At 53.9% G+C, this 27,794-nt stretch overlaps 11 protein-coding genes across 11 annotated transcripts; 5 read left to right on the forward strand and 6 right to left on the reverse strand.

The window, feature by feature from the left end:
* Nucleotides 1-309: 309 nt before the first annotated feature.
* M406DRAFT_261755 (uncharacterized protein) lies at nucleotides 310-627 on the forward strand (the record flags this gene model as incomplete). The annotated part of the gene is made up of 1 exon (XM_040917465.1): nucleotides 310-627. A coding segment is annotated over one exon (318 nt), but the record flags the coding sequence as incomplete, so codon positions are not given.
* A 1,716-nt stretch (nucleotides 628-2,343) lies between these two features.
* On the forward strand, nucleotides 2,344-3,252 carry M406DRAFT_262887 (HET-domain-containing protein; the record flags this gene model as incomplete). The annotated part of the gene is made up of 1 exon (XM_040917544.1): nucleotides 2,344-3,252. A coding segment is annotated over one exon (909 nt), but the record flags the coding sequence as incomplete, so codon positions are not given.
* Nucleotides 3,253-6,270: 3,018 nt separating this feature from the next.
* Nucleotides 6,271-6,962, forward strand: M406DRAFT_323137 (uncharacterized protein). Its single transcript, XM_040919741.1, has one exon. The coding sequence runs from the start codon at nucleotides 6,340-6,342 to the stop codon at nucleotides 6,781-6,783; it is 444 nt and encodes a 147-aa protein (XP_040774337.1). The 5' UTR covers nucleotides 6,271-6,339; the 3' UTR covers nucleotides 6,784-6,962.
* A 544-nt stretch (nucleotides 6,963-7,506) lies between these two features.
* Nucleotides 7,507-8,703, reverse strand: M406DRAFT_73993 (uncharacterized protein; the record flags this gene model as incomplete). Its single annotated transcript, XM_040925682.1, has 1 exon — nucleotides 7,507-8,703. One exon carries the CDS (start codon nucleotides 8,701-8,703, stop codon nucleotides 7,507-7,509), a length of 1,197 nt encoding a protein of 398 aa, XP_040774338.1.
* Nucleotides 8,704-10,332: 1,629 nt separating this feature from the next.
* On the reverse strand, nucleotides 10,333-11,720 carry M406DRAFT_323138 (uncharacterized protein). The gene is made up of 2 exons (XM_040919742.1): nucleotides 11,554-11,720; nucleotides 10,333-11,401 (listed from the first exon to the last, which is right to left on the reverse strand). Exons 1-2 carry the CDS (start codon nucleotides 11,609-11,611, stop codon nucleotides 10,416-10,418), a joined length of 1,044 nt encoding a protein of 347 aa, XP_040774339.1. The 5' UTR covers nucleotides 11,612-11,720; the 3' UTR covers nucleotides 10,333-10,415.
* Nucleotides 11,721-13,466: 1,746 nt separating this feature from the next.
* Nucleotides 13,467-14,846, reverse strand: M406DRAFT_293032 (uncharacterized protein; the record flags this gene model as incomplete). Its single annotated transcript, XM_040919064.1, has 2 exons — nucleotides 13,467-14,640; nucleotides 14,683-14,846. 2 exons carry the CDS (start codon nucleotides 14,844-14,846, stop codon nucleotides 13,467-13,469), a joined length of 1,338 nt encoding a protein of 445 aa, XP_040774340.1.
* A 2,024-nt stretch (nucleotides 14,847-16,870) lies between these two features.
* On the forward strand, nucleotides 16,871-18,622 carry M406DRAFT_340965 (phosphoglycerate mutase-like protein; the record flags this gene model as incomplete). The annotated part of the gene is made up of 2 exons (XM_040921609.1): nucleotides 16,871-16,896; nucleotides 17,254-18,622. The coding sequence occupies 2 exons, from the start codon at nucleotides 16,871-16,873 to the stop codon at nucleotides 18,620-18,622; spliced, it is 1,395 nt and encodes a 464-aa protein (XP_040774341.1).
* A 168-nt stretch (nucleotides 18,623-18,790) lies between these two features.
* M406DRAFT_230663 (uncharacterized protein) lies at nucleotides 18,791-20,000 on the reverse strand (the record flags this gene model as incomplete). The annotated part of the gene is made up of 2 exons (XM_040915847.1): nucleotides 18,791-19,723; nucleotides 19,800-20,000. Coding segments are annotated over 2 exons (1,134 nt in total), but the record flags the coding sequence as incomplete, so codon positions are not given.
* Nucleotides 20,001-21,157: 1,157 nt separating this feature from the next.
* M406DRAFT_103807 (basic-leucine zipper transcription factor nucleus DNA binding regulation of transcription, DNA-dependent) lies at nucleotides 21,158-23,020 on the forward strand. Its single transcript, XM_040915083.1, has 5 exons — nucleotides 21,158-21,387; nucleotides 21,538-21,592; nucleotides 21,754-22,125; nucleotides 22,194-22,532; nucleotides 22,610-23,020. Exons 1-5 carry the CDS (start codon nucleotides 21,351-21,353, stop codon nucleotides 22,689-22,691), a joined length of 885 nt encoding a protein of 294 aa, XP_040774343.1. The 5' UTR covers nucleotides 21,158-21,350; the 3' UTR covers nucleotides 22,692-23,020.
* Nucleotides 23,021-23,079: 59 nt separating this feature from the next.
* On the reverse strand, nucleotides 23,080-25,260 carry M406DRAFT_293038 (uncharacterized protein; the record flags this gene model as incomplete). Its single annotated transcript, XM_040919065.1, has 4 exons — nucleotides 23,080-24,348; nucleotides 24,415-24,573; nucleotides 24,625-24,835; nucleotides 24,980-25,260. The coding sequence occupies 4 exons, from the start codon at nucleotides 25,258-25,260 to the stop codon at nucleotides 23,080-23,082; spliced, it is 1,920 nt and encodes a 639-aa protein (XP_040774344.1).
* A 1,543-nt stretch (nucleotides 25,261-26,803) lies between these two features.
* M406DRAFT_261439 (NAD(P)-binding protein) lies at nucleotides 26,804-27,733 on the reverse strand (the record flags this gene model as incomplete). The annotated part of the gene is made up of 2 exons (XM_040917440.1): nucleotides 26,804-27,368; nucleotides 27,438-27,733. The coding sequence occupies 2 exons, from the start codon at nucleotides 27,731-27,733 to the stop codon at nucleotides 26,804-26,806; spliced, it is 861 nt and encodes a 286-aa protein (XP_040774345.1).
* Between the last annotated feature and the right edge of the window lie 61 nt (nucleotides 27,734-27,794).

The following is a 27,794-nucleotide window of genomic DNA, read 5'->3' on the forward strand; positions in this document are numbered from 1 at the left end:
GCAACACCTCGAGCCCTCAACAGGCCAATTTAACCGCTGAAAAACAGCCAAATAGCCAAACGGTTCGAGCTCAAGGATCTAGGCCAGGCCAACTACTTCCTGGGGGTGTCCATCACCAGAGATCGTCATCAACGCACTATCAGGCTCGCACAGGACGCGTACGCTGAGAGATCTCTTCTCGAAAGCAGCTACGAGGATGTGAGACCATCGCCTATTCCCTTTGCCACAGGATCACTAGCCCTAGCCAGGCTACACGATGATCAGGCCTCCAGCAAGGCTATCACAGAATACCAATCACGCAACAGCCGCCTGATGTACTCAATAACCCAAACCAGGCCTGATATGGCCTTCCTACTGTCTGTGACCTCGAGGTACAGCTACAACCCGTCGTCTGAACACCAGGCACTCCTCAAGCACAGATATCGCTGTTACCAACGCACCAAGCATCTAGGGCTCGAGATCGGGAATAAGGACGGGATCCTGCTCTACGTACGCTGGGACGACGAGACGTTCAGCCACAAGGCAGCACGCTACGAGAATAGACTACTTATATCCCTGGAAAGGAGACAAGGCAACGGGCTGTTCAACGTACAGCCTCGTTGTTCAAATAAGCAACAGCATGATTGATTGGCATTCAAGGCGCACAAGCCGCATAATGCTGTCAATAACAGAGGCTGAATATTACGCTATTTGCAAGGGAATGCAGATGAGCTTGTAGTTCAAGGGCCTTCTCACGGAGTTGAGAATCCCATCGAAGTTCACAGCGAAGTATAATAACCTAGGGGCTGTCAAATTGACGAAGAATCCCGAATTCTACCAAAGAACAGGGCATATACCCCTTGAGGAACACTTCGTGAGGGACGAGGTGGCTGACGAGCGCATTGGCATCGAATGGGTGCCCACAGAGCACCAATTAGCTGATGGGCTTACGAAGCCACTCAACGGCAACAAACAAGCTGAAATGCTGAAACGGATGAAGCTGTTTGAAAACACCAAGGGGTGAAAGGTCACGATGCCGTATATACGGAGAAAGGGCCTTGAAGAAGCGGCAAATAGGCCTTATGGGGGTGTGTTGGATGTAAGCCACTATTCAGGCCGCTCCGGCCATTCCTCGGCCAGGCCGGCCACGCCGTGCCGCCCTCCGGCCGCCTTGAGAATTGACTGATTCAGATATCCCTCAAGGCGAGTCAGGCCCTCAGGGCCTAGTTGAGGATAAAAGAGGGCATATACGACCCTCGTCAGTACATAGAATAGAAGGGATAAGCTTCAATAGACGTTCGTTATTCAACACTATCAGAGGTCCATAATTTCTCCTCTATTGGCAAAATCCAAATTCTTACCACGTCCCAGAATCAACCTGGAGACTGGCCATCAAGAATAAAGTTCCAAATCTTTTGCAACTGGGGTCAGATGGACCGTCTAGACATCTCGTCGCCAAGCACAATATTATCATGGTCAAAGGTTGTCAGCCTCACACCGGGACCTTTGCACCAACATAAACTCCAGCAGTGACCGATTGTGATTTTTCTTTCGAAAGTCTTTGATCAGTGTCCTCAATTTCTTTGCTACTATTTGAAATCTTATTAAGATCTTGGAGGAGCTCAGTGGCCAAGCGCTCGACATTTCCCATATGAATATCTCTAGTTTCCCGCTCCATCAAACCATCCTAGCTTCTCGTCATCACCAACAACATCATCCTATCAACAGATCTTATTTAACTTTAGCTTCTCAGCTTCCAGTCAAAACAATCAGAATGGCCCCCACCAAGACTACTGCCAACTCCTCCATGGGAGTCAACGGCTACTCTTACTGCGTTGTCATGTAAGAGGCTCATCATGCCTCTTATGGTGCTGGGGACACAAGGGACTCTCCTATTCTGATGACAGCTACTCCATACATCCCAAAGGACCAGCCAAGCTGAGAGCCAAAGATATGGTCGCAATTTCCAGATCAAAAATTGATGTCGCTCTATATCAGCTACCTTTGCAGCACCACTATCGCGCGGCCTGACGATTGATGGCCGCCGGTCAACGATAACTACACCATCAACAATGCACTTAACTTTCGCTTCTAATACAAACATGATTTTTCTTTTGACTTACCGTTTAAAGCCGCCGACTCTGGGGTCTAGTCTGACAGGGAAGAATGGCGGGGAATCTTGCTGGGCGCGCTGGGCTGTAAGGTCCTTTATCTCGGACCCATGTCGAAAATGCCACCAACGACGTGTACTGCAGCGAAGCTCCACTCTGATGAGTTGACACCAAGAATTTTCTGAATCCTTCCGGGAGTTGATCAATTTGCCCACCCAACCTCCCTCTTGAGTGTGGCTTCTCTCCTGCGAACATGCTTTTGAACGACGAGATACGACTCCTGGACATCCTACCGTACGGTAGTGATGGCGCAAGCGCCCCTATTCACTGCGAAACCCGCGTCGTAGCTCTGTCCGATAAGCCAGTATACGAGGTACTGTCCTATCGATGGGGCGACCCCGAAGCCAAACGTGTTGTCACGTTAGACAACCAACAGACGTTTGTGACTACCAAACTCCACGCGGCGCTGTTGCGTGTACGACTGGAAGACAAACAGAGAACGATCTGGATCGACCAGCTTTGCATCGACCAGGACAATTTGACCGAAAAAGCCGTTCAAATCCGTCTCATGCGCGAGATCTACACCAACTGCAGCCAGTGCCTCATCTGGGTAGACGAAATCAACCCCACGGTTCCCCAGGCTGATGCAGAAGCCATCATCGACGCGCTCAACTCGATAGCTTACAAGACCCTTCCCGTCCCGCCTTGTCTGGCTTCTGCCTCGGCTTTCCACGGTCCTATCCAAGCGTTGAAGAGTATCAGCGTTGGCACCCATCCGTGGTGGAACCGCATCTGGACCGTCCAAGAATCAATCCTGCCGGCCAACAAGGTGTTCCTCTGGGGTCCGCTGCAATTACCATGGGATACACTCGCTCACTGCGCCTATGCTTGGACCGGCACCTCGGACAACCCCGCCCAAGCCATGTGGGATTTGCTTTCCAAGGCTCCGCCCAAGGCAGCCCAGGACATTAGAGACATCCTGGGACACTTGTTTTGCAATGTGATCTGGATCGACTCGGCCCACCAACAACGCGACACCCCAGTCGCGACCACCGCAAAATGGCGCGGGCGCCAGGCCACCGAGCCACGGGACAAGGTGTTTGGGCTGCTGGGGCTGCTGCCGCGCGGCATGGAGCTGTACTATACGGACCGATGCGACTACACGACACCCACGGTGCAGGTATACAGCGCCTTCACCTTGGACATGATCTTACATGCGCGGGGTTTGTTTCCTCTGGTGATTGAACCACGAGCGCCTCCAGGGAAAGGGACCGAGGGTGTGCCGCGGTGGGCCTGCGACATGGACTGCACCATACCTTACCAGGTCGATGCATTTTATCGATACTGGGGGTACAGGAGTTACGACGCCTGTGCCGGGCGAGAACTGGACAAAAAGGCCCTCCATGATGCAGCAGCAGCAGCAGCAGACGCGGAGCGTCCAATGCAGACTCTAGGACTGACTGGTGTTTTAGCTGGCACGATCGAGATGATCGGTACCAAGCTACCACACCAAAATACCATTCCAGCGGATAATGTCGTGCTTGAGAAAATTGCGAGCACGATGCGATCTTGGATGAGCATGGCACGCAAGTATCACGAGGGATTGGCCAATGGATTGTCAGGAGAGCAGTTTGAAGAGGCCTTCTATAGGGTCATGGTGAGCGACCGGGTCCGAGACGGAAACCAATGGACGGAGAGACCGCCCAACGAGCAAGATTTGGCCGATATTTCGAATTTCGTGCGGACGGGACACGGACTCATCAATGGTCTTGCTGCGTTTTGGAGCAGGTATGTCTGCAACCAGACCTTCTTCATCACGGAGAGCGGGATGATGGGCTTGGGCCATCTGGAAACCGAGATAGGAGATCAGGTGTGGATATTCGACGGGGGAAAAATGCCTTTTACGATTCGGCAGTCGGAAGGCCTGAAAAGCGGGGAAGATTTTGACTTTGTAGGCTGCTGTTATTGTCATGGCATCATGGACGGGGAGTTGTTTAACACGGATGGGCAAAGCAAATGGGTGCTCCAGGGCAGTGTGCTGGTGCATTGAAGCGCGATAGACAAAAGGTTTTTGGGAGCATATACAGCATATTCATCTACCATAGTCGTCTGACCCCTCTCAAGGTTTGAAGTTCTTTGATCCTCTTCATTATTGTAGGCAGCTAAGTGAAAACATAGCGAAACAACATAACAAGGCTCCTGCTTAGCTTATAAGTAGCAAATATAAAGGGGCCTTGCAAATTGTTCAGTATGGCGAAGCAGCTTTGGCTAGGAAGTGAGGTGCATACGCTTTGACAGGAGTTTTGTTGGAACACCGGAGGCATGCGTTTCGTGGAAAACACGACGGCAAAAGAAAGACGACGAAAGATGTTCAACAAAGTAGAAGAGCAGAGTGGAAAGCTTGTCTTGGACTTGTGAAACTACCCATCAGAACTTTGTCATCTCGCACTAAATGATAAGAAAATTGCGAAGCATTGGGGATTTCGCTTCTGGGCGTCCAGTGTTGAGACACCAGCGCTGGGCGGCAATAGGCTTGTTCACTGCCAATCAATACTCTGGTGGCGCTTTGCCCGCTGGTTTCCACCGGTTGTTTTTCTTGAGCCATGAACTTGATATTCGCCTCTGCTATTGACCACGTAGCATTTACTCATATCCATCTCGAATTGCGAATAAGTACTAGCATACCCGAGTTTGGCGCGGGACTCCACATTCTTTCTGTGCCTGAAAAAAAGAGGGGGAGGAATATCGAATCATTGGCTACGATTCCCTGGTTATATTCATACCACCAAGGATTTTCCAAACTTCATTTGAGTATTGTTTCTTATCTTGTATAACTGCTTTCTCCTCACTCCATTCGACGCCGGCTGTCAACTATTTTGGTTCAGCTGCGGGAAAAGACTGTGATGCGAGGTGATAACCGGGAATACTTACTTGTTGGGGAAGTGAGTGTAGTATTTCATGGGCACACTAACACACCCCACGTGCTCTGCAACAAGACGTCCCGTGCATCTCAAGCGCTCTGCATGTTTCAGCTCATTATTGCGACACCGAAGGAAAGAAAAGAGGAGTAATTATGGCTAGCCAACATTGAGGAGGGGCTTCATTGAACACCCTGGAATCGAACCTGTTTCTACCGTCAACAAAGGAAATCAGTTGGCATTCATTTGTATTTACTGGCTCTTCGTTATTGCTGTGAGCTTTCGAAGAGCCGTATTGAATCATCAACTTCACTGGTAATCAAGGTCGACTGGGTTGAATAGCCGCCATAACGTGCTACCTCTGCAACTATGGTGTGTATCTCTCTCTCTCTCTCTGAGCACCTTACGCGATATTGTATTCCAAACGCTGCTGACACTCAAAAATTCAGCGTGTGGTACAGGCCGCGGGCTTCTGGGCCTCGCTCTACCAAGGCAAGTTCTGAAGAGAGCTGAAGCCGTAACTACGGCGGCGACGACCATTCATGGACACCTCTCTTTCTCTCTCTCTCTGTGCGTGTGTGCGTTTGAAGCTGACCACACACATGCCAGGCCTTCTCTCCCTCTTCGGCGGCCCAGAAACCACACCCACCGCCCCACCCTACACCAAAAACAACCTAACATGGTCCCCCGACAAGCTACGCATGAACCAGATCCAGGTCATCGGCACCCACAACAGCTACCACCGCGAGATCTCCTCCGCCGAGCGAACCTGGCACGCCCGGCTGCTCGGCGGGCCCGAGAACTACTACTACTCGCACGCCGCCCTGGCCGTCCAGGCCGAGCACCAGGGCGTGCGCAGCTTCGAGCTCGACATCTGGGCCGACCCGGACGGCGGCAACTACGCCCACCCCGTGATCCGCCGCCTGTCGGGCGTGGCGTACCCGCCAGAGGACGAGATGAAGCAGCCCGGGTCCAAGGTGATGCACGTCGCCGACAAGGACGTCGGCACGACCTGCTACACCCTCGTGGGCTGTCTCGAGGGCCTCCGGGCGTGGTCGAGGGCGCACCGGCACCACGTGCCCATCTCCGTCATGCTCGAGTTCAAGACGGTCAACTCCCACCTGGGCTACCTGGGCGGCGCGAGGTCCTTCTCCTGGAACGACACCGCCCTGCTTGCCGACCTGGACGCCGAGCTGCGGTCTGTCTTCTCCTCCAGGGACGAGCTCATCGTGCCGGACGACCTGCGCCGCGATGGCCTGACCCTGGAGGAGTCTATCCTTGCGCACGGGTGGCCTGATCTGGACTCGGCGCGGGGCCGCATCTTCTTCCTCATGGACGACGGGCCCAAGACCCTCGGGCTGGTGCGCAATGCGTCCGTGGAAGGCAGGCCTAGTCTCGAGGGCAGGGTGGTGTTCACGCAGTCTGCACCGGGCGAGGCTGACTGCGCGTTCCGAAAGCTCAACGATGCGACCAAGGGAGACGTCGTCGCGACGATACGAGAGGATGTGGCGAGAGGATATTGGGTGCGCACGAGGGCCGACATCCCTATCGAGACGGTCGTGGGCAAGAATGTCACTGGGATGAGGGACGCAGCGCTGCGGAGCGGGGCCCAGGTTGTGTCTACAGACTGGCCTGCGTGGGGGATGAGTGCGAGGTATAATGTGGACTATGTTGTGGCGCTCGAGGGAGGGAGGACCGCGAGGTGTAACCCTGTGAATGCGCCCGAGTCTTGTACAGGGCTGCCGACTCTGGAAGCCAAAGGCCAGGAGTTGTAATGATGAGAGGGTGGAAAGGAAGCTGATTGTTCGTATATATATTGTGATACCACAGTGATTCAAAGGAAACCAGGCTCGCCAGGCTGAGCAGGTCTGAAGGACACCGCATACTATGTACAGTCGCCTGCATGGCGGGACGACGTTGACAAGACCAGACAAATAAAATTTCCCTATACATGAATGTCAGACCACTTCGGCCGCTCAATTCGAGCCTGTCTGCAGGCAGGCTAAATATAGAAAGAAACCTAAGAAATCTACACGACTCATCTACCATCGAATCTTCCTGTTCCCTGCTTTCTCAGTCTTCTCACAAGACGTTGACGTCCAACCATTTGAGTCTCGACATAGCGAACAGAAAACATACACACAGAGGAGAGAGCAAAGAGAAATCCCTCTCTTCAGCCCCAAAGAAGAGAAATGCAATGAATTGAAAATCGAAACCCGCTCGGCACGGCGCAACACTGACGGGGCTGGTAAAAGATAAACACCGCTCTCCAACGCCGTGCAATGCAATGCTTAAGAAGTAAAAAAAAGTAATTAAGAAGGTCATAAGTATTGACGAAAATGGGGAGACTTTTCAGAGACCAGTCCAGGCCAAAGTCGTTTTCTCTCTCCTCTCCGTGCTCTGTCGTCTGCGCCCTTTCTCCCTCCTCATGTGCTCTCTTTCACTATTGTATGCTGCATCTCCTTCCTCCTCTTGCTCCTCCTCTTCTAGAATATTTCTCAACCCTCCGTGAGAACCTCAAAGATGCCGCTGACGTTCGGCACTTCCCTCTCCACCCGCCCAAACACAAATCGACTCCGAGGGGTGAGCGGCTCCTTGAGCATCTCCTCCAGCGGCGACACAGTCTCGCCAGGCCTGCTCATCGCCACCTGCTGCTGCTGCTGCTGCCGCGCCTGCGATGCCGCTGGTGGTGGCGAAGGGATCTCGCCCTTGAGGTACGCAGAGAGCTTCTGTGCCAGCTCGTCGGGTGCTGACACGTTGACGGGCGACAAGAATGTGGGTCTGCTGATGCGGCGGAACGCGCGGGGGCGGAAGAAGGAGGAAGCCGCGGCAGCATCGGTGCCAATGGACGTATTGGGACGAGGTAGGTCGTGGAAGGCATCGAGGGACTTGGGTTGGTGGTGGAAGGAGGCGAGTGGAGTCGTGTTTATCCTGCTGAAGTCGCGCGGCTGCGATGATGGAACGGCGGCGGCGGCGTGGCGGGGACTAACGGGATGGTCTTGTCGCTGTTCTTCCTCTTGTTGTATTTCTACGGCGGAATGGTCCAGACCAAAGCTGAACGAGGCAAACTCCGAGGGCGCAGGACGCATTGTCTCTTCCTCCTCTTCATAGTGACTCGCGTCGTCATCGTCGTCATCATCATCGTCGTCGGCCTCGGTGCTCCGTGGTGGGCTGACAGGGCTGTCCAGCGTAACGATGGGGTGAACCTCGACCCTAGCCACCTCCGTCTTGAGCAACGGCGCCGTAACACTCCTCCTGGGGCTACTGTAGGCTAGGGCATTCCCGGGCGGGCTCAGAGGTGGGCTAGCAGGCGGGCTGGCCGTCAAGGGCGGGCTGATAGGTTCTGTCTGGTGTCGCTTAACATTGGTATAGGGCGTCGACACGATGCGCATGTTCCCGCGCCACTGGGAGCCGCTGACGGGCCTGGGCTTCTGGCGCGGCCAGTCGAGGGGCTCATGGGGCTGGTCGAGGAAGGACGGAGTCGGCCGGAGGGTCTTTGCGTCAAGTTGGCGGCGGCGCTTCTGCTCCTCCTCGAAGAGCTCGACGCCCTTGGCTACCTGGATGTTGTCGCCCGTGCTGTTGATCTGGAGGAGAAGGTCTTGAAGTTGATCTTCCTCGAGGTTCTCGACAAGATCAAAGATGTGGTCCACCGAGGACCGGGACCGAAGTCTTGTTGTTACTGCTGGGCCCGGCATTTTGGACAGGTCGTTTTTGTGTCTCGTCTATTCTTTTTATAATGACGTGTTCAAGGATATCTCGACATGCAGCGTCTACCTGTCTCGTTCGTCACCGGGTTGTTCGCGTCGAGATTTCACTTTCAATCTTTCTTCGTCTTCCGTTTCGTGTGGGATTGGTGATAGAGAGAGATTCAGAGACTATCAAAACAAAATAAGAAAGGCCAATGAGTGTTAAATGGTTTCTCTCTATTCCTCTGTTCGTGTCCAGACACAGAAGGGAGGCGAGCGAGCGAGTTTTTCGAGTGAGTGTGGGTCAAATGTGCGATAGAGAAAGAAAAAAAGAGAGTGAAAGGGGGAATGCAAAATCACTATAACAGAAGAGATGCTTCAGTGCGCTGGAAAGAAATGAGCGTACATTCCAGTCGATAATACTGAAGCAGGTTGTTGCTATGGTCGGTTGGTGGTGAGGATGTTTGAAGGGGGGTTTCCTTTTCTCAAACTTGTTTTGGGGGCTAAAGTCAGGAGAAGGGAGAGAAGGAGCGAAAGAGAACAGGAGGGAGAGAGCGATGTGCACTGCAGGGAAGGAGCAATGCAATCAATTCATAACTGCTGCCCACAATAAATTATGTCAGGGGGGAACCGTGTCTTGTTTAATTTCCCATCCCATCCGTCTCATGCCTCTTTTCCTCGCTCTTTTGTTTGTATTCTGGTCATGGTCAAAGCTTCTTTTGGGGAATCGCAATTTCGCCAGGCGACGGCCCCAAAACACAGTTTCAGCTTTTTATCAAAACCCAGCGACAAGGGGGGGGGGGGGCTCTCTGTCCTGCTAGGCCGGAACGAGAGATTTCAGAACGGGGGTTCCTTCTGTAGATCATGCTCCAAGGGGCCATTGCTTGCTCTTGCAGTCTTGTTTACCCCAGACTGGCCGAGATTGGACGGTGACTTGACATTTTGCACTGACGATTTCTACCATGGTGTGAGATTCCAAGGTTGACCGACGAACTATTCATATATACTGACAAGAAGCAATTCAGACGTGAATATATCGTGTCACTTGCTACTCGGAATGAACAAGCCTCAGACATTTCGCTTGCAAAAATGACCTCGCTTCCTCAGCACCTCCGTCCTCCTCGTTCCGAATGATTCAGGGGCGGGCTACAGGAAATTCCCCGGGCGTTGGCTTGCTTGCTTACCCAGCGCTATTTCGGATCAAGTTTAGCAGCCAACGATAAGCACAGAGCACCCATCTTGTTTCTTGATTTCGCTAAAAAGCCACCGTGAGACACGCGACGTCAACGAACGCCCCATCAATCACGTGTGGAGAGAATCAACAAGCACCCGACAGTCTGGTTCCAAGCTAAGAACAGTTATTGTTCTGCCTGCATGTACAAATGCTGTGAGACCGTGCACAGCATACATCCGCGTCGCGTCTAATCATGGACGGATGGGCGCTGAGAGATGGTGCGTGCGGTCCGTGTCTTAGCCAACTAGGAGCATAGCACAGTACATGCTTCCAGGCACTCGAGGACCCAGGATAAGAAATCTTCCTGGTGACGACATCTCAAACCGCCGGCAGTATGATGATGAATTGAGTAAAGGTCCGCTCATGGCCTAATAATCATATTTCAATCGGAAAGCCCATCAGATCATAAGTGATTATGCTTGTTTGATTCCCTGCATGATTTCAACACGCCAGGTCCACCCTCGATTCGACCTCAATTCCACTCCCTTCAGTTGGCAAAGTACAGCAGCCGTCCCTCCTTGCGCGCCTCTTTCTCGGTATAGCTGACCTCGCTCACCGTCGTGCCCTTTGCATCTTTCAGCACAATCTTGCCGCCTGAGTTCGACAGCGGCGCCTCGGGCACCTCGAACCCCTTCTTGGTGTGCGCAGCCAGCTGCACGCCACTCCCCAGCTTCTCTGCCTCGCCGTTCTTGTTCTCGATCGTCCAGCCCTCCAGGCTCTGCGTTGTGTTGCTCTTGTTCTGTATGTACACCGTCTCCCTCTTCCCCTCGGGCGCATCCCGGTCCGGCCCACGCGGGTTGACGATGGCGGCCTCGATGCCCACCTGGCCCTTGGTTGGGTGAGACGTCCTGGCCTCCGAGGTGGACGTGGTGCTTGTCGAGCCGCCGCCCAGCGCCTGTGCGAAGGTCTCGCCCTCGGGGTCGCCCTTGTCGTCTGTCTTGAGGGTCTGGGTCGCAAAGGCCAAAAAGATGCCCTGCCACGTGCCATTGGCGAATTGGATGACGATGCCACCATCCTGGTACGTGCCGTTCTCGTCCTCGAAACTACCCGCGTTGCCCTGGTTCATATGAATGTCGTGTATGCCCTGGCTGGTGCTGCTGTCCTGGTAGTGGCTGCCCCAGAGGTACATGGTCGCCTTCTCCTGGACGGCCTGGTTCATGATGGGGTCGAGGTATGACAGGATATCGCCCTTCTCGGTGGGGTCCTTGGGGTCGTGCGAGACCAGCGTGCCCGCGCTGGGGTCAAGAAAACCCTCGCGCAAAAAGTCTAGGGCAAGCGAGCTGCTGCCCTTCTGTGTGCTGAAGCCCTCGCTGAGCTGCGAGAGAGAGGTCGTGGACGGCTGCTTAGCGTCAAAGTTGGAGACAAACCAGTAAACAAGGCGCTTGTCTGTGTCCGAGGACATGATGTTGACGTCGGCCTCGTATGTGCCCTTGTCGGCGTCGGTGAACTCGAGGTGGCCATGATCCGTGTCGGCTGTAGGAAAAAGAACAATGCGATGTCAGCAAACAGCAACAGTAGTAAGCAGCAGGGCAGGTGGGCAGCGAGGAGAGAAAAAGAGGGAGAAATAGAGGAAGGATAGCAGCAGTGTTCTGGAGGAAGAGAGAGTCTGGGCAGTGGCTGCGTACCTGTGCCGTTCCAGCTGGTGGGCGTGCACTTCCACAATCCGTAGTCGGAGATACCCATCTTGAATTTCTTTTTGTGTTCCTATGGTGTGCCAATCTGTAGCTTTCGAGTGTGTTTTCGTAGTGCAGTTGTGACTGCCTTGCTGGTGCTGTTTCGGTAATTTTAGAAGAGGGCGGGGGAGGAGTAGAGGTTGATGAGTCGCGTTAAGATCAGACAAGAAGCTTCTACATGCAACGCAGCTTCCACCGCTTTATAGAAAACGGACCCATCAGAAGACGGCCGGCAGTTCAGGCAAGCACCATCTGCAATGGAAAACAGTGACATCACAAGTCCCTCCGCTGCAGCAGTCGTCACACACGCTTACTACGGTACTATGGATACGAGATAGCTGAACGGTAGAGCAAGGAACGAAGGGGAGGTATGTGGTGGTGGTGGACCCCTCCCTCCCTTTCGCGCATGAGACATCCAGTCACTATCACTCGATGGTTCAACCTGATAATGAGCGGGGGCAGAATTGGGTCCGAAAAGAAGAGTTGTATGCAATGGCAGGCCTGAAACAAGGCATCACATGCACGAAGCCGCGCGCGCTGCAAATCTGGGCTGTGCCTGGGTGCTGCAATAAGGTGGGTCTACTATCACAGGTACAAGGAAGGGGGTTTAAAGCAAGCAGACAAGCAAGCAAAGTATGGCGACCACTGGATCAGGAACGTGGCTCATGTGCATTCTTACTGGTCTCCCTGGTGCATAAAGATTGTCATGCTTCCTTGCCTCCCGGTGCCGTTCTTCCAGACTAGCTCAGCACTACAACCAAGAGAAGGGGGCCTGCCATGACCAAGTCTGCCAAGATGGCAGGATGGCAAAAGCTGGAGCACGACAGCAAGATCCTCCTCACGGGTCGGGGCGAGGCGAGGCGCCACCAGGGACCACCATGCCGAAGAGGGGGTGAACGTGAAAGCCGGCAGTGCTGGACTGGACAAAACGGAAGAATAGGCAACACGAGAGGGGGATACGAACGTCAAACGAGATACGTCCAGTCCAAGGCGTGGACGACCAGGAGCACAGCATTGGTTGGGCCAGAACCAAGGAGCACGGCAGATGGACATGTCCTATGCAAAAGAAATGACCATGGAGAGGGAGAGCTCTGGAGGGGTAAAAACAGGAACGAATGCAGACGGTGACGTATAGAGTAGCATCGGCAAAAGGGGGGGGGGGGGGACAGCGTCTGGCACTGCAGCGGGTGGGCGGCGCCGGGCGGCACTTGGCGAACCCGCAGCAGTACTGCAAATGCAACTGAAATTAGAAGCCGCTGCTCGTTTCTATAGTAGGTACAGTAGCATTGAGACAAGATGCTGATAGGTTCAAGTTGCCCCACCATGAGGCTTCTCCCTCTGCCTCAGCCTGCTAGCCATGATGGGGGTTGAGTCGTGGGTCATCGGCCCAGCCCTCATGCCGCTGGCTTTTTGCAGTGGAGGCTACTGACATCGCCGGTATTAAGATGACCAAAGTGCAAAAGCTATTGTAAGTCAAGCCTGGTGGAAACTGAGAACGGCTGTTGATGTTTCGTGGGTGGTTTGGCCCGTAAATATGAACAAATCAATGATAGAGAAGGGGAAAGGAGGCCCACATCCCTGCATCAATCAGTCCACCTTCGATCCAGTTCATGTTCTCATAGACCACGAAATTACTACGAACTCTTTGTCTTGTCATTCTGCCATCTGTTATGCCCCAAGAACCGTCTGTGCATGTCTATTCTCTCTCTTCTCTAGTCTAGTCTATCGTGTAATACTGTACGTCTATCGAATATATGTAAAGTCTTGCGGGTATCGTCTCTAGGTCTAGTCGTCTTTCTTTCTCCTCGATTCATAATTCACGTGATCCGCTCTTCTTCTTTTCCATCCTTCCCATCTACGCACTTTCATGACGATGATGTCTCCTCCTCTTCGTTCATCGCGGCCGCCTCCACCTCGACCCAACCGATCCTGAACATCCGGTACCCAACCTCGTCCGCCCGCCCAATGCCCTTGCGCTTCTCGATGCCAACCTTGTCTAGGATACGGAATACCCTCCGCCCGTCGTCCGACCTCGGACACAGCTCGCTATCCGCAAAGGCAGACTCGACAGTGTCGGTGACGCCCTCGAACCTGCCGTTGGGCCGCACCGACGCGACGAGCCAAAAGACACCATGGGGTGCCAGCAATCGCGCCGCGCAGTCACGCAGCCAGGTCGCGTGCTGAGGGGCATAGACGACGTCTGTCGCGATTAGCATGTCCGCGGGCCTGTCTAGCAGCGGCGCCTCGAGGCGGGGGACCGACCAGTCGAGCAGGCAGGTCTGGACAGGATACTCCTTGTCCTCGTCGCTGGCATCACTGCTGCTACTGGGAGGGAAATTCATGGCGATATTGTCCCTGAGGTTAGCTAGCACGGCTGGGTGGTAGTCAGTGGCGATGACCTCTGCACCCGCCATGCCCAGGCGTGGGAGCAGCTTGGCCATGGTGATGCCTACGAGACCTGTGCCAGCGCCCAGCTCGATGATCCGCGGCGCGGCGCCCAGGGCGTCGACAGACAGATCGAACCGCTGGGGCCCAGAGCACAGCAGCTCGGACACGACGATGGACGCGCCCCAGCTCTGCAGACCCACATCGGTGTGATCTGAACCAACAGCCGGCGTCCCGTCCGTCAGCCGAACCTTGATGGATGCGCTCTCGTCCTCGTGCTCTTCCTCGCCCTCCTTTTGCGGCTTCAGCCAGAACTGAAAGTCCCTGACCATGGCACCCGCCTCTTCGTCCTCGTCTGCGTCCGAGGCATTGCTGAAGGAGGCCAGTATATATGAGGCATCATCGATCAGTCTCTGCCTGGTGTCGTCGTCGGCATCGCATAGGAGCTCCTCAGCGCGCGCCACAAAGGTCGTCAGCCAGCGCACGGCAAACTCCCGCTCAAAGGTGTCGCTACGAAGGTTTGCAATGGCGTCCGTGTCGGCAATGTCACATCCATGCTGATCCTGTTGTCCCTGTTTATCCTCCTCCTCCTTCTCGTCTTCCTCCTCGCCAGAGGCATAGCCAGAGTCGACAGGCACGGGTGTTGCGATCCCACTAGTGGCAGGCGCAGTCAGGTAAACTGCTCGTTTGGAGGACAGGGAGGGTTTGTTGAAGGCAGCAGCGCGAGGAAGAGGGCAGTAGATGTCGGTCAGATTGCGCAGAGCGGACGTGATGGTGTCCTCGTTGACTCTCTCGGGGTCCGGATTTCGCAGAGGAGGAAGGCTGCTCGTTGGCGCCAGCACGGAGTGGACAGGACTCATCTGATGAGAAGGGTGGGGGGCTAAGGGCACCGGAACACACGAGAGCACGAGAAGGACACAGCGTGGGAGAAGGAGGTGGTGATGGTGGACGAGGACGAGGATGAGGACGAGGGGATGGTCACAGGATGGACTACCGCTGAGGACCACCCGTGTGGTGGGTCTCACTGATCTTTGAGGCCATTTTTTAAGATCCACTTCCCCGTCCTATAGATCGTGGGAGGGTGAAAGGGGTGGAAGGGGGGCGGTTATGGCGCAGAAAAGGATGCAGGGAAGAGGACGAAGAAAAGAAAAAGAAAAAGTCACGACTTAGTCCCCCAAATTTTTTTGGTTAGCGGGGCGGGACCTGGCAGTGGGAACCCTGCTATCGCTAGCTGCCTATTGTGGTTAGCCCTACCATTGAACTATTATTACAGTACAGTAAACACTATGAGTCTCAGCACTTTCAAGCACTTGAGTGCATGCTCTTGGTACACAGCAGTAACACTTACAGTCGCTGGGACCGTTTTCTCTTTTCTCTTCCTTCAATGTTTGGCTAGTGGATAAGTGGTGAGAAGCATATGTTTAAGGTATTACAGATGGAAGTAAGACTAACTTCGTTTGAAGATTTCTATGCTTTCTTGTAATACACACCCGATGCACTTAGTTTGAGACACATGTAGTGAATACCTTCCGAATGGAATGCCAAACTCAAATGGACAGTGCAAATTTCTGTTGCTGGAAGATAGTATTGGGGAATAATGGCGATCGCCAGGTCTCTCAGAACTGGCTATACCTATATTTTCCCTACAGATAGCAGGGTCAGAAGTGCAGTAAGTACCAAGGACGATTTGCAACATAGAGTCTGGAGTTCTTTATACACAGGCACGGTGAGACCAAGCAGCTTAAGTAACCTCGCACCAGCATAGTTCTTCAAAGACGGAAGAGGCGAGATCAAAAGCATGTTGCAAGGTCAACCCGCCAGTATCTTTCTTCCCAACGAGGTTGCGCCCAAACTCAAGAAATGGGCCAAAACACCAGACTCAAGCCTAATGTGTCGGAAGGCGTCGTCCCACCAGTCTGGTCTGTCTGTCGTGGCATGATGAGACTTGCTGGTGTATGTATGAATGCCAGTATATCGTACCTTTCGTTGTTTCTTAAAGTGAGCTATAACTTCGTATGGAGAGCACAACAGGAAGTCAAAGCAGTAATTAGGTCTGTTCTACTCTATCACGTGTCAGCTCCTCCGCCTAGTGCTGCCCGAATTTGAGTCCTTGGAGACACTCAGCGGGGGGAAAAGAATTTTTTTTTAAAAAAAAAGAGAGAAAAAAACCCCCCTTCAATGTCTTGATGGGAGTGTTGGAAGTGTAGCTGTTGCACATCCTTATAATTTGAGGTGTTATTTTCGCCAGCACCGCCGTAGGTGATGTGTATTTTGGACAGCATCCAATCTGCTGAACATGAAAGCACTATTTCCCGCCTGGAAGACTTTGTCAAACTGGTTCGTTCAGATGGGCCACATGTACAGAGGCTCATAAAAATGTCCTTGACAACGGACGGCCATAGCGGAGCTCTTGGGCAATGCACAACAAGTTTTGAACATGTAAATGCCTCTAAGACGCCACAGTGACAGAGGAGAGGTTTCTACGGAGCATTTGATATCAGTGAGCTGGGACGTTCATCTCGATGAGGAGTTGTCAGCTGGTGTACGAGGGCAAATTTGTGCGACCATTTCAACGCGTTGTCAGCGCGCCAGCTCCTCGAGACCCTGCAACTCGGGCCCAGGCAGAAATGACAAACCAATCGATGCACCATTTGGACAACACAGCAGTCTCACGGACGGACAAGAATTATTATGGCGGTGTGGGCTCTGTGGTCTGGGAGTTCACGGGCCTTCCGCGGTGACGAGATGCCAAGACGACTCAGCCGGGATGAAGAAGGCTTAATGAGCTTGAATAGTGATCATCTTGGCTGTGGACCCTTTGGCTAGCCAATGCCGGCAGTTCCCACTGGGCTCCTTCCTGGAGCCTTTTGGACTGTATGTCGTCATGAAAATAATATCCAGCCACATTTAGTGAGTGACAACGGGCAGTGGATGAACTGGCTTGCACAACGTCGTTTGCTGTTCAGTGGAGACTGCAACATCATTTTCGCCTTATATTCTGAAGCTCCAGTTGTTCAGTTGTTCAGTCGGGCACAGTTATAAAAACAGTCCATGGTTCCTTCCACTTGTTGTTGTTGAACCTTGCTGCCCTCCGTTCCTCCTTCCCTCTTTTCGTTGAGGACGACTTAATGAGGTAATCATCTCGATAATTTCATCCACCATGACGAGAGATTGTTCCCTCGGCAGTAGCACTGCTGCTGCTGCTGCTGGCGCCATCGTCCTTCTTTCACTCTTCCAGACCGTCCACGCCGCTGTGCCCCTCTACAGCAGCTACACCTTCAATCCTCTCGAGCACCTCGCCGGCGTGGCTCCTTACTTCGAACCTCTTGACCCACCAACAGACCCTTCCACCCCTCAAGGCTGCTCGCCCGTCCGTGCCGCTTACCTTGTCCGCCACGCCGCCATCTACGCCAACGACTACGATTACGAGGAGTACCTCTCGCCCTTTGTGGAAAAATTTCAGAACCTCACCTCCTCCATCGACTGGACTAGTACGGCCCCAGCCCTCAGCTTCCTCTCCTCGTGGACGCCACCTGTCACCACCGCCGAGGAGGAGCTCCTCACCCGCGTGGGCAAGCTCGAGGCCGCCCAGCTAGGTGTCAGCCTTAGTTTTCGGTACGGCGACAAACTGGCCCTGCCGCCACGCATCTGGGCCAGTTCTGCCGAGCGCACGTACGAGTCGGCCAAGGCTTTAATCCGGGGGTTTGAGCCGGCCGGGGGTGATAACTCTATTGGCCTGGTGTCTGTGTACGAGTCGGACGAGGGCGGTGCCGACACCCTTACGCCGTATTCAAGCTGTCCGTTGTACGATGGCAGCGCGGGCAGTGACCAGTCTGGAGTGTACCTAGACAAGTTCACAGGGCCCGTCAGGGCACGTCTGAATGCTGCAGCGCCCAGCTTTAACTTTACTGCTGACGACATCTACGGCATGATGGAAATGTGCGGGTACGAGACGGTCATTCGAGGGTCTTCGCCCTTTTGCAACCTGGAGCTCTTTGGACCTGACGACTGGCTCGGCTGGGAATACACTGCCGACCTCCAATACCATTACAACGTTGGCTACGGCAGCCCTGTCGCAGGAGCCGTGGGCATGCCGTGGGTGCGGGCTACTGCCGACCTGCTCATGGCTGAAGATGCGCAACAGGACCTCTATGTGAGCTTCACGCACCGCGAGCTGCCGCCCATGGTGCTCGTGGCTATGGGCCTGTTCAACAACTCGGCCTTTAGCGGGTCATCGGGGCCCGCCAATGTGAACGACACGATGCCTGAGGACACCATCAACCACCGCCGGGCGTGGCGGAGCAGCCATGTCCTTCCCTTTATGACCAACATCGCGGTGGAGAGGCTGAACTGCAGCGGGAGCTATGGGTTCGACGACGGTGATTATTACCGGGCACTGGTGAACAATGCGCCACAGCAACTGCCGGACTGTGGTGACGGGCCTGGCACAACGTGCTCGAGGGCGACTTTTGAGCAATTCCTCCAACAGAGGGCTGACATGTTTGGGAACTATTCTGAGGTGTGTGATACCGCATCGGAATATGATAACTCGACAGATGTCTTGACCATTTATACGGACCCGGCCGTGGGGAATGGGACGTTTGTGGGCAAGAGAGGCATGTGGGATGGGGAGTAAAAGAATGAAGCCTCATGGTCCATGGATCAATGGGTTAGCCCCACATGAATAGAATTTTAATGAATCAAAATAAGAGTTATAATCCTCAAAGGAAGAATACTAAGCCTTTAGCTTTTTTCGATCCTCCACGTATTCATGCAAATTTATTCCTAGCTCTGTTTCTCAGGTCAAAATCGCAATCCCCTGCGCAGACTTGCTCCCACCCAGCCCACTCAGATCAGCATGCTGTACCTGGCTCATCGTCTTCGTGCTCACCACCGTCACAGCTGCATCCGTCGTCCCGTTCCCAGGGCTCAGTGCATACAGAAACACCCCCGCCGCCCCAATGTCAATCAGGCCCGGGTCCCCATTCGCACTTAGGTCAATCTCTCCCAGGATCGTCGCGTTCCCCGGCGACACCTCCACGAGCCTGTCGAGCCCTCCGTCCGCCAGAAACGCCGTCCCCGTCGCCGGACTGATGGTCAGCCAGCAGATGGCCTTTTGGCCTGGAACCACTGCCTCGGCGCTGGTGCTGAGGACGGTCTGGCCCGTACCTTTGGTGCTCTCCTGTTGCTGCACCCCAATCACTGCTGCGCCGAAGGACGGGTCTGCGATGAAGAGGCTCGTGGTGGAACCCGGGATCGTCGCGGCTCCGAACAGCATCGCCGTGTTCGGGGGTGAACTCTGCTGGCCTGTGGCGGCCACCGAGGGGCCGGCGGTATTGTTGCTTGTTATGGCATACGAGGCGAGGAACCCCGTGTTGTTCACTGCCGGATTACCCTTGACCGTGGCGAACAATGTGCTCTCGTCCGCCGAGAAGAAGACCTGCGACACGGTGTTGGTGGGCCCCACAGGCGGCGTGGTCTGGCCCAGGTCGAGGGCGCGCAGGTCGTCTGCCTCGCTGCACCCGGACGAGGCGTCGAACGAGACGCAGGAGATGCCGGCGCTGGCGCCCGTCAGGCCGACGCAGGCGAGCTTGTTCTGGGCCGAGACGGCGACGGTGTTGGGGAAGTCGCCGGGCAGGGGGACGGGCTGGCCTAGGAGGGTGAGCTTGGTGGCGTCTCGGGGGTCGATGGTGAACATGGATAGGGAGTTGGAGCCTGGATTGACGGCGAAGAGGGTCTGGTTTGGAGTGTTAGTGAGATGGGCTCGGGTGGAAGGATGATGTGGTGCTTTGTTTTGAGTGTTGCCAACGTACATTCCCAGAGACTGCCAGTGCAGACTGGCTGAAGAGGGCATCTGGCCCAGCCGACTCGTTGGTTGCGGCGTTGATGGCGCTGGCCCCCGCGCCGCCCGTCAGCGTGGTCGACCCGGCTGCTGTGTCGAGAAAGCCATCAGCCCCGACGGGCACGGCGATGACTGCGTTCTTGGCCTGGTTGTCTAGCACGTAGATGGCCTTGGCTCCGGCAGCAGAACCACCCCCTGTGTGGCCTCCTTTGCCGCCGCAGGACCTGGTGGAGGACGGGGCCGCAGAGACTGGGAGGAGTAGTCCCATGAGGGCCACAACGGTGGGGAGTGCGTACATGATGACGATAGGGTATAGGGTGTGAAGATGGGGTGTTTAAACCAATCAGATCAACTTTGACAGATGCTGGTCTATAAAATAGTGACCTAATGTTCCTGTATATAATAAGAAGTTTGGTCTGATTGATGTATTACTAGACTTAGGTGGACGAACGGACATGTTTATAGTCCGTGAGACCAAAGGGCTATCTATTAAATATCTGCCTTCTTACATCACAAATGCCTTCGTAATGAACCTTTTCAATATGCTCGGATCGATACATCATTTGTCATGTTATGTTGGAGATCATCATTATACAATTTTCCTGTTGTGTTGACTGTTGATATGATCAGAATCTCCAATTTGGGTATAAGGGTGATGATGTGCAATTTCAAGGACATCTAGGGGAACACAGGCACTGCTGCATCTGATTGGAGACAAATCTGGACCCCTAATTCACGTCTAAGCATGCCCTGTGCTACCACACCGATGTAACGACGTTACGTGTGGATGTTATACTAATCAGTATTTCCTCTTTGAGACCAACGGGCTTGGGGAACGCCACACCCTTGGACCCGCTTTCTTTCTTCTTCTTCTTCTTCCTCCTCCTCCTCTCTTGTCCTCGTTCATGCACGAGCAAGGGTTTGGTTTCTGGCAGTCTGCGCCATCGCCAGAAAAGACAATTTTGTTTATAATGTCCCGACAACAAAAGATAATAATATTCATTAGTCAGATACGTCGGTGAAGAGTTCATCTCGAGGCCAACACCTTTGATCCCTCGATTATTTTGCCCAATACGTACTAATCTTCGCTGACCGGGCTCACTATCCGTGTGTCCCTTATTCAGACTCTTATCAAAATTCGGTCCCCACGGTCCGTATGAAGCCGTTGGCCCCAGGTCTTGTTTGGTTGGATCGAACCCCGTCTCACGTCATCCGTGGCGTTCCGGCTCAGCCCCATAGAGAAAGACACCTGAAGATTTCCGTGCCGAGCATGACTCGACTGTCAAATCCTTCCATCTGGTTGCCCTTTTGCATGTGAGGCCCCCCTACCTGTTTTACTGCTGCTGTATCATTTTTCCAAACGCTGCGACTCCCATCACGCAACACGATCCGTGACCCAAAGGCGTCATCCCTCCCAAAGTCTTTGTCCGTTTAGGTGACCTGTCCCATCGTTGCTCATCTGTGGTGGGTCAATTGAAAAAGTCCCAAATCGACTGCCTGTTATCTGCGCAAATCCATCGAGATGCCTAATCCTATCTTCCGGATGTTCAACCCTGGTGGTGCGTGTGGCCACCTCTCCTAACCACCCCCCCCCCTCCACCGTTCTTTTCTCTCTCTCATCAATATTGTAATGCCTACAAAAAGGATTGTGGCGGCGCTAGTCGAAGTCCGTGGAAGCTGACATTTGATTGGCTTGTTATCTCTCACAGCTCCCAAGGAGGATCGCGTTCAAAAGCGCCGCAAACAGCTCAGGCAAGCACAGCAGTAAGTAAGATGGTGTTTATCAAGTATTTCTGGTCCCATGTCGTTACTTTCCCTTGCAAAAAAGTTTAAGAAACCATGATCATCATCACAGCCCCCATTGGAAGAAAAGAAGAAAAAAAGGGGGGGGCCATATGCTGACTGCCATCTTTCAAACAACGCAGAACATATCGTGAGCGCAAGGAGAGATATGTCAAAGACCTAGAAAAAGCCGTGGCGGAGAGCCGAGCCCGCGAGACAGAGCTGCTGAGGCAGAACGAGCGCCTCAACGCCGCCGTTCAGACCCTGGTGGGATTGCTGCAGCAGCACGGCGGAACCGTTCCGTCTGACCTGCCAGTGGCCGTGTCTTCTCCTCAAAGTGCTGACCTGATCGGCTTTCCTCATCATGCCAATGCCAACAAACCTCTTCCTGCTTCGCCGAGCATATTCTCCGACTCCACTACTGTCGACTCGGGGCTGAGCCCACCTCTGCAGCAGAAAGTAGTGTGTGTTGCCGACGTTGATCATGTCGGCTTGGGAGTGGAGTTTGTGTTGTCGTAAGTTACTCATTACACTTTCTTTACATCCTATTTATTTGGAAACTTAACTCAACATTCCCATTCAGACTTGAAAAGCCCTGCCTCGACCATCTCCACGGTAACCCCGACAAACCAGACGACCCCTCCGGCCACGCACTCACCCTCTCTTCCCAAGTCTGCGCCGTATCATCTCCCACCTGTGTCACATCCCCCGTGCCAGCAGAATGTCTAGACTACCACGCGCTCCCGGCCACGATGCTGGACAACCTCTTGAGGCTCTCGAAGGCGCTCTGCTCCTCTGACCGCGAGGTCACGCCTGTGCAGGCCTGGGACTTCCTGCGCTCGCAGCAGCAGTTTGGCATGTTTGAGCTGCAGAGCCTTCAGACGCTGGCGCAGCTTTTGCGGGATACGATTAAATGTCATGGGTGAGTTTCTCGTGAGATGGTGATGGATTGCATTTTGAAGGGGGTTTGCTCGTTTCTGAGTGCTAATTTTCTTTTAGGTTTGGTGCTGTGATCGACCAGGAAACTTTTATGCGGTTGGCTTTTGAGATCTTGCAGCGGAATCTTGGACCGTCTTCTTAATCATCACTTCAGAGATTGTTCCTCCAGAGATGAGATGTTCGGCGGTTTGAAGGGCTGTTATTCATGTACCACCATACTGAAAAGAGGCGATTGCATATTTCGCTACTCATATTTTCAGTCCTCTGATATCAGGCGAGCAAGACCCTATTGGACCTCAACGGCTCAAGGCTAACGGGCGCGGCTCTCAACTTTTCCTTCATTCTCGGTGTCGAAAAGTTAAACAGGCATTGCAAAACATGTTCGCAGCTCAGGGAGAGCCTTTCAATACTCATTTTACAAGTCGCAAAGAAAGGCACCACTCATCAGAGACGAGTGACTGTTCGTTCATCATGCACTGAATAAGTCTGGTTGATTTTTTTTGGATTTTTTGCTGCAAATTATGCTTCGCCTATTTAATCTCTTTGTTCTCGATGCGAAGCTGATGAACCGTGGCCTGCGCTTTCTGTAATGCCTTATTGGCCTTGTCCACTTCGGTCCTCAGCGTGAATACCTCTGTATCCATTCCTTCCAGTCCTGATCCTTTTCGTTGATCAACACTGCCCCGTTCTCCCTCGTGTCTGGCCTGCAGCTCATCATGTTGCCTCTGCAAGTTCGCCAACTCCTCCCGCAGCCCTGCAGTCTGCTCAAGTACAAGCCCCAACTTCCTCTCCAGCACCGAGATGGTCGAGTCCTTCTCCGCCAGAGCCTCGCCATGTTCTTCCTCATGTGCCTCGCGAAGCTCTTCAGCCTCCTGCAGGCTCTTGTTCGCCGCATCCAAATCCCCCTCCAGCCGCTGCGCCAGCGTCTCCAAGTCTGCAATGTCCCGCGTGTACGACTTCACCGACCCCCTCAGCCTGTCCATGCCGGCCTCGAGCTCCTGGATCCGCACGTTCCTCAGCTTCACCTTCCCCTTCAGCGTGCTGATCTCCTGCCGCATATCATCCATGGCTCCGACGCGCGCGCCGAGCTGTCTGCGGAGCGACACCTCCACGGCCTGGAACTCGTCGATGGTGTCGGCATGCTCCAGCCTCTCCCTCGCCAGCTCCCGGAGCCGCGCGAGCAGCAGGTCCAGCACGGCCGCGCCCGACGCGGAGAGCGGCAGCGTGCTCTCGCCTGGCTCCAGGTACTCCAGCTCCAGCCGGGCCGACCGGAACGCCGCCGCGAGAGAGGCGATGGCCTGAGGCGCGTCGCTGCCCCGGATGCCTAGGCTGTCGAGCGACGTGTCTACTTTGGCCAGGGCTGCCGTGCGGTCTCGGAATGCGCGGAGGAGCTGGTTCAGTCGCGCTTCGACCTTGATGGTTGGCGAGCGCGAGCCTAGAATCGCTTCGGCTGCGGAGCCGTCCTCGGGGCTGAAGGGGGCGAGTTTGTCGGCCAGGCGGCAGGTCATGGCCTCGTATGTCTCGAGGATGGATGTGAGCTTCTTGACTTCGAGCTGCAGGGAGGCGAGCTCCTCCTGCGCGGCCTCTCGGCCTGCCTCGTCTGGCATCTGCACCTGTACGGACTTGTGAGACGAGGGCGGGGTGAAGAGCTGACGCATGGGCGGCATGATGAGGCGCATGATGGGGCTGGTTGAAGGTGGAGTGGGAATGGAGTTTCTGATGTCTGCGCGCCGTCTTGTGGGCGTGCTGCAGGCCAGCTGGGCGATGGAGCTCTCGTCGAAAAAGTGGTCGGCATCGTCCTCAAAATCAATGTTCATCGCCAGGCAGTTGTTATTATCGTCATAGTCGACGTTGTTCGTGCCAACACCACCAGAAGATGAATAGTGACCTCCTCCTGTCATGGCGCTGCTCCAGTCGACCTGTGTGCTGTCGCTGAGGTCGCTGTTTGACGGTGCAGGGCTCTTGAGGGCGCGTCGAAGATGCTCGACCTGTCTCTTGAGGTCGTCGATGCTTTCCCCCTCCTCCTCCTCCTCCTCGTCGTCGCCATCCTCGTCAGCACCAGCACCAGCAGACACAACCACCGTCACACCAGAAAGGCGTCGAATCTCGGCGTCCTTTGTGGCGAGAGCGGCTCGGAGTGAGTCCATCTCTGCCTTGTCCTGCAGTACCTTGCGTCGTTTCTCGGCACTGATGACATTCATCTCCTCGCTCAGGCCGTTGCGTCTAATCCTCCTCTTGACGCGGCCGTCCAAGACTTGTCGCATGGGTAGGAATGTGACCTGGCCGCTGTAATACGCGGTGTCGCGGTCGGGTGTGAAGATTTTGTGGTCATCATCATGAGGTTGGCTCAGGACGGTGGCAGGCCCTGAATGACGACGCCTCTTGCGCCCATTCTCAGGACTGCTGCAGTTACTCAGCTTCGTACGGCACATGAACGGTGTCAGGCCCGTCGAGGCTGGTGATGATGATGATGATGATGATGATGATGAGACTGAGTCACTTTTCGGCACGGCCTCTCCGGTTGAGCCCGAATCCGAGAAGCGAACTCGCTTCTTGCTCTCGCGGCTGGGCGTCTGGGGCAGGCGATGAGGGGTCTGGGGCTCAGTGGGTCGGTCCAGATGAAGGGCCCTATTGCTGCTGCTGCTTCTGCTGCCCACACCGCTTCGACGAGGACGCCGCAGTGCAAGGGGAAGATCTTCTTGTTCCAGCATTGTGGACAGGAAAAAGAACAGAACAGCGGGACAGGGTTCGAATCGATTGACCGAGTACAGAGTGTACAGAGTGAATAAAGATGGATGGTAATATAAATTGAAGATGAATTTTGGCCTAAGTCTCTAATTACTGCAAGTGTACTGACTGACTGTAATATTTACAAGAAATGAGGAGCAAAGGATGAAATAAGAAGAGGGATTTAGGGTTTGACAGAAGAAAAGAAAGAAGAAGAAAAAAATACATTTTCTAGAAGGGGGTGGGTTGAGGGGGAGGGTCATTCACGGATTCCTCCGTATTAATAAATGAATATCTTGTGCTGGGGGGGGGGGGGAGAAGGGGGAACGCTTTTGAAGAGTGGACGAGGGGGTGAATGTTGTGTCAGGGGTGCAATCGGAGTGAGGACAATAACAAGTCGCGAAAACTGGAGTACTCTTGTTGTTTACTTTTTGCTGTTTTTCGCTTAGCGTGTTGGATCCACATGACAACTTGCGCCCGTCAGCCAATCGTTGCATTGATGTGTTGGCGTATCGACTGTTTTTGCCTAGCCTATCGAGTTGTTGTCTTGTCATTGTCTTCCTGTTCTCGTTCGTTCAGTCTTTCTTTCACGGTCAATTGAGGTGAAGAAAGTCTTGTTTGCGCCTCGATTTTCTTTCTTTTTTTTTCTTTTTTTTTTTTTTTTTGTCTCGTCCCTCTTCCCTCTCTTCTTGTCCGCTTTCTTTTTTTCTTTTAACCCTCCTCTGTCATGGCATTTCTCCTTGTAAGAGTCAAGCACAAGCACCAAAGAGGAAGCCCCGCATTAACTAATTAAATTATTACCGCGACGCGCAGCAAAAACAAAAAAACATTCAAGACCCCTGGGTCAATTGGGCAAGCTGGCAATTTCCTGCAACCAACAAAAACCTCATTTCGGTCGATGATCTGCTGTCCTTCCAATGGGCATTGAAAAATAAAATCGAAAACAGAAAACATTTGTTGTTCATTTTCAACCCCAAGGTGACGTGGCAACGGGTGGCCCATGTCGGTCGATTATTATTTCTGCGGCAACACAGGTAAGATCAGTTTCATAGGATGCAGTGCTGACAGAGTCTGCCAGACTGCCTTGTGATGTGACATGTGAATTGACCTTTCATAGCCGCCCACGTAATTAGGCTGGCCTGGCTGGGGTAAACAAGCACTCCGATCGCGTCCAGTGTAAGTAGCTCGTGCACAGAGCCTGACCACGTCCTGAAACCGGAACTGTGATTTAGGTACACGAATACACTCGAGGCATAATAAATATGGTTTGACGGCTTTGTCCTCTAAGAGGTGTTAGACTCATTTAAGAACGAAATACAAACAATAGACTAAACGTCTGAGCTCCGTGACCTGTAGATGAACAGATTTGGCCGCTCATCTCATACGGCACTGGGGCCTTTCCTCCAATTAATCTAGGTCGATATATCACTGCAAGTTGCTCTGATTGTTTCCCTTCATCTTAATTACGCATCCATTCAAAAATGCATCCTCCACACCACGATTAACATCTGATGTCTGAACAAAAACTTAAAAGTCCGCACTGTAGGCCACTTCCCTCGAAGCCTCGACATCGCTCCTCACACTCTTCAGCTTCTCCTCAATCCGAGCCACACAGCTCTTCCCAAGCGGCAGCCGCAGGATCTTGCCCTTCAGCGCCCCAGCCTCGCCCTCGCCCGACACCACCTGGAAGATCACCTCGGACCCCTTCTCCGGATCTCCAGGCTGCTTGCCGTCCGCAGCCTTCCACCCTGCCATCGCCTTGCTCAACAGCCCGCTGGGTGTGTCCTGCCCGATGCCCTTCTCGTTGGCCACAAAGGCGCCCAGGAAGTTTGTGCGGAAGGGGCCCGGCTCGACGATCAGGACCGAAATGCCGAACTCGACCTCCTCGCGCGCCAATGACTCGCTGATCGCTTCCAGCGCGAACTTGCTGGCGCTGTAGATGCCGCCTGTCACCAGCGCGTCTTGACCCGCCGAGCTGGAGATGTTGACAATCGTCCCGGTCTTACGAGAGCGCATGCCGGGGAGGACGCCCTGGATGGTGTGCAGGGACCCGAACACGTTTGTCTCGAATTGACGTCGGACCTCGTTTTCTCTGTGAGCGAAAATCTCGTCAGCATGTTGATCTGCCTGCTTTTGTTTATTGTTACAGTCCATCACCTACGTCATCTGCGCGATCGGCCCTAGAAGGCTGTATCCGGCGTTGTTGATCAGGACATCGATCCGCCCATAGATGGCTTCCGCATCCTGCACCTTCTTCACGATGCTGGCCTGTGGCTCCGTCATGTCCATCTCGATGATTACCCCGCCGGCCCCTTCAATAGACTTGACCGCGTCACTAGAGCGTGTCCTGCTGCGAACGCTGCCGATGACCCTGTGGCCTGCTTTCAGGGCACGCAGGGACAGGATCAGCCCGAAGCCTGCTGAGGCACCTGTGATCAGCCAGACTGGCGTAGACATTTTGATTAGACAGTCGAAATTAAGTGTTTGTCGAGGTTTTTTTTGGGATTCTGGATTAGGT

The sequence above is a fragment of the Cryphonectria parasitica genome, assembly GCF_011745365.1.
Source record: "Cryphonectria parasitica EP155 unplaced genomic scaffold M406scaffold_6, whole genome shotgun sequence".
In the NCBI taxonomy this organism is placed as follows: domain Eukaryota; kingdom Fungi; phylum Ascomycota; class Sordariomycetes; order Diaporthales; family Cryphonectriaceae; genus Cryphonectria; species Cryphonectria parasitica.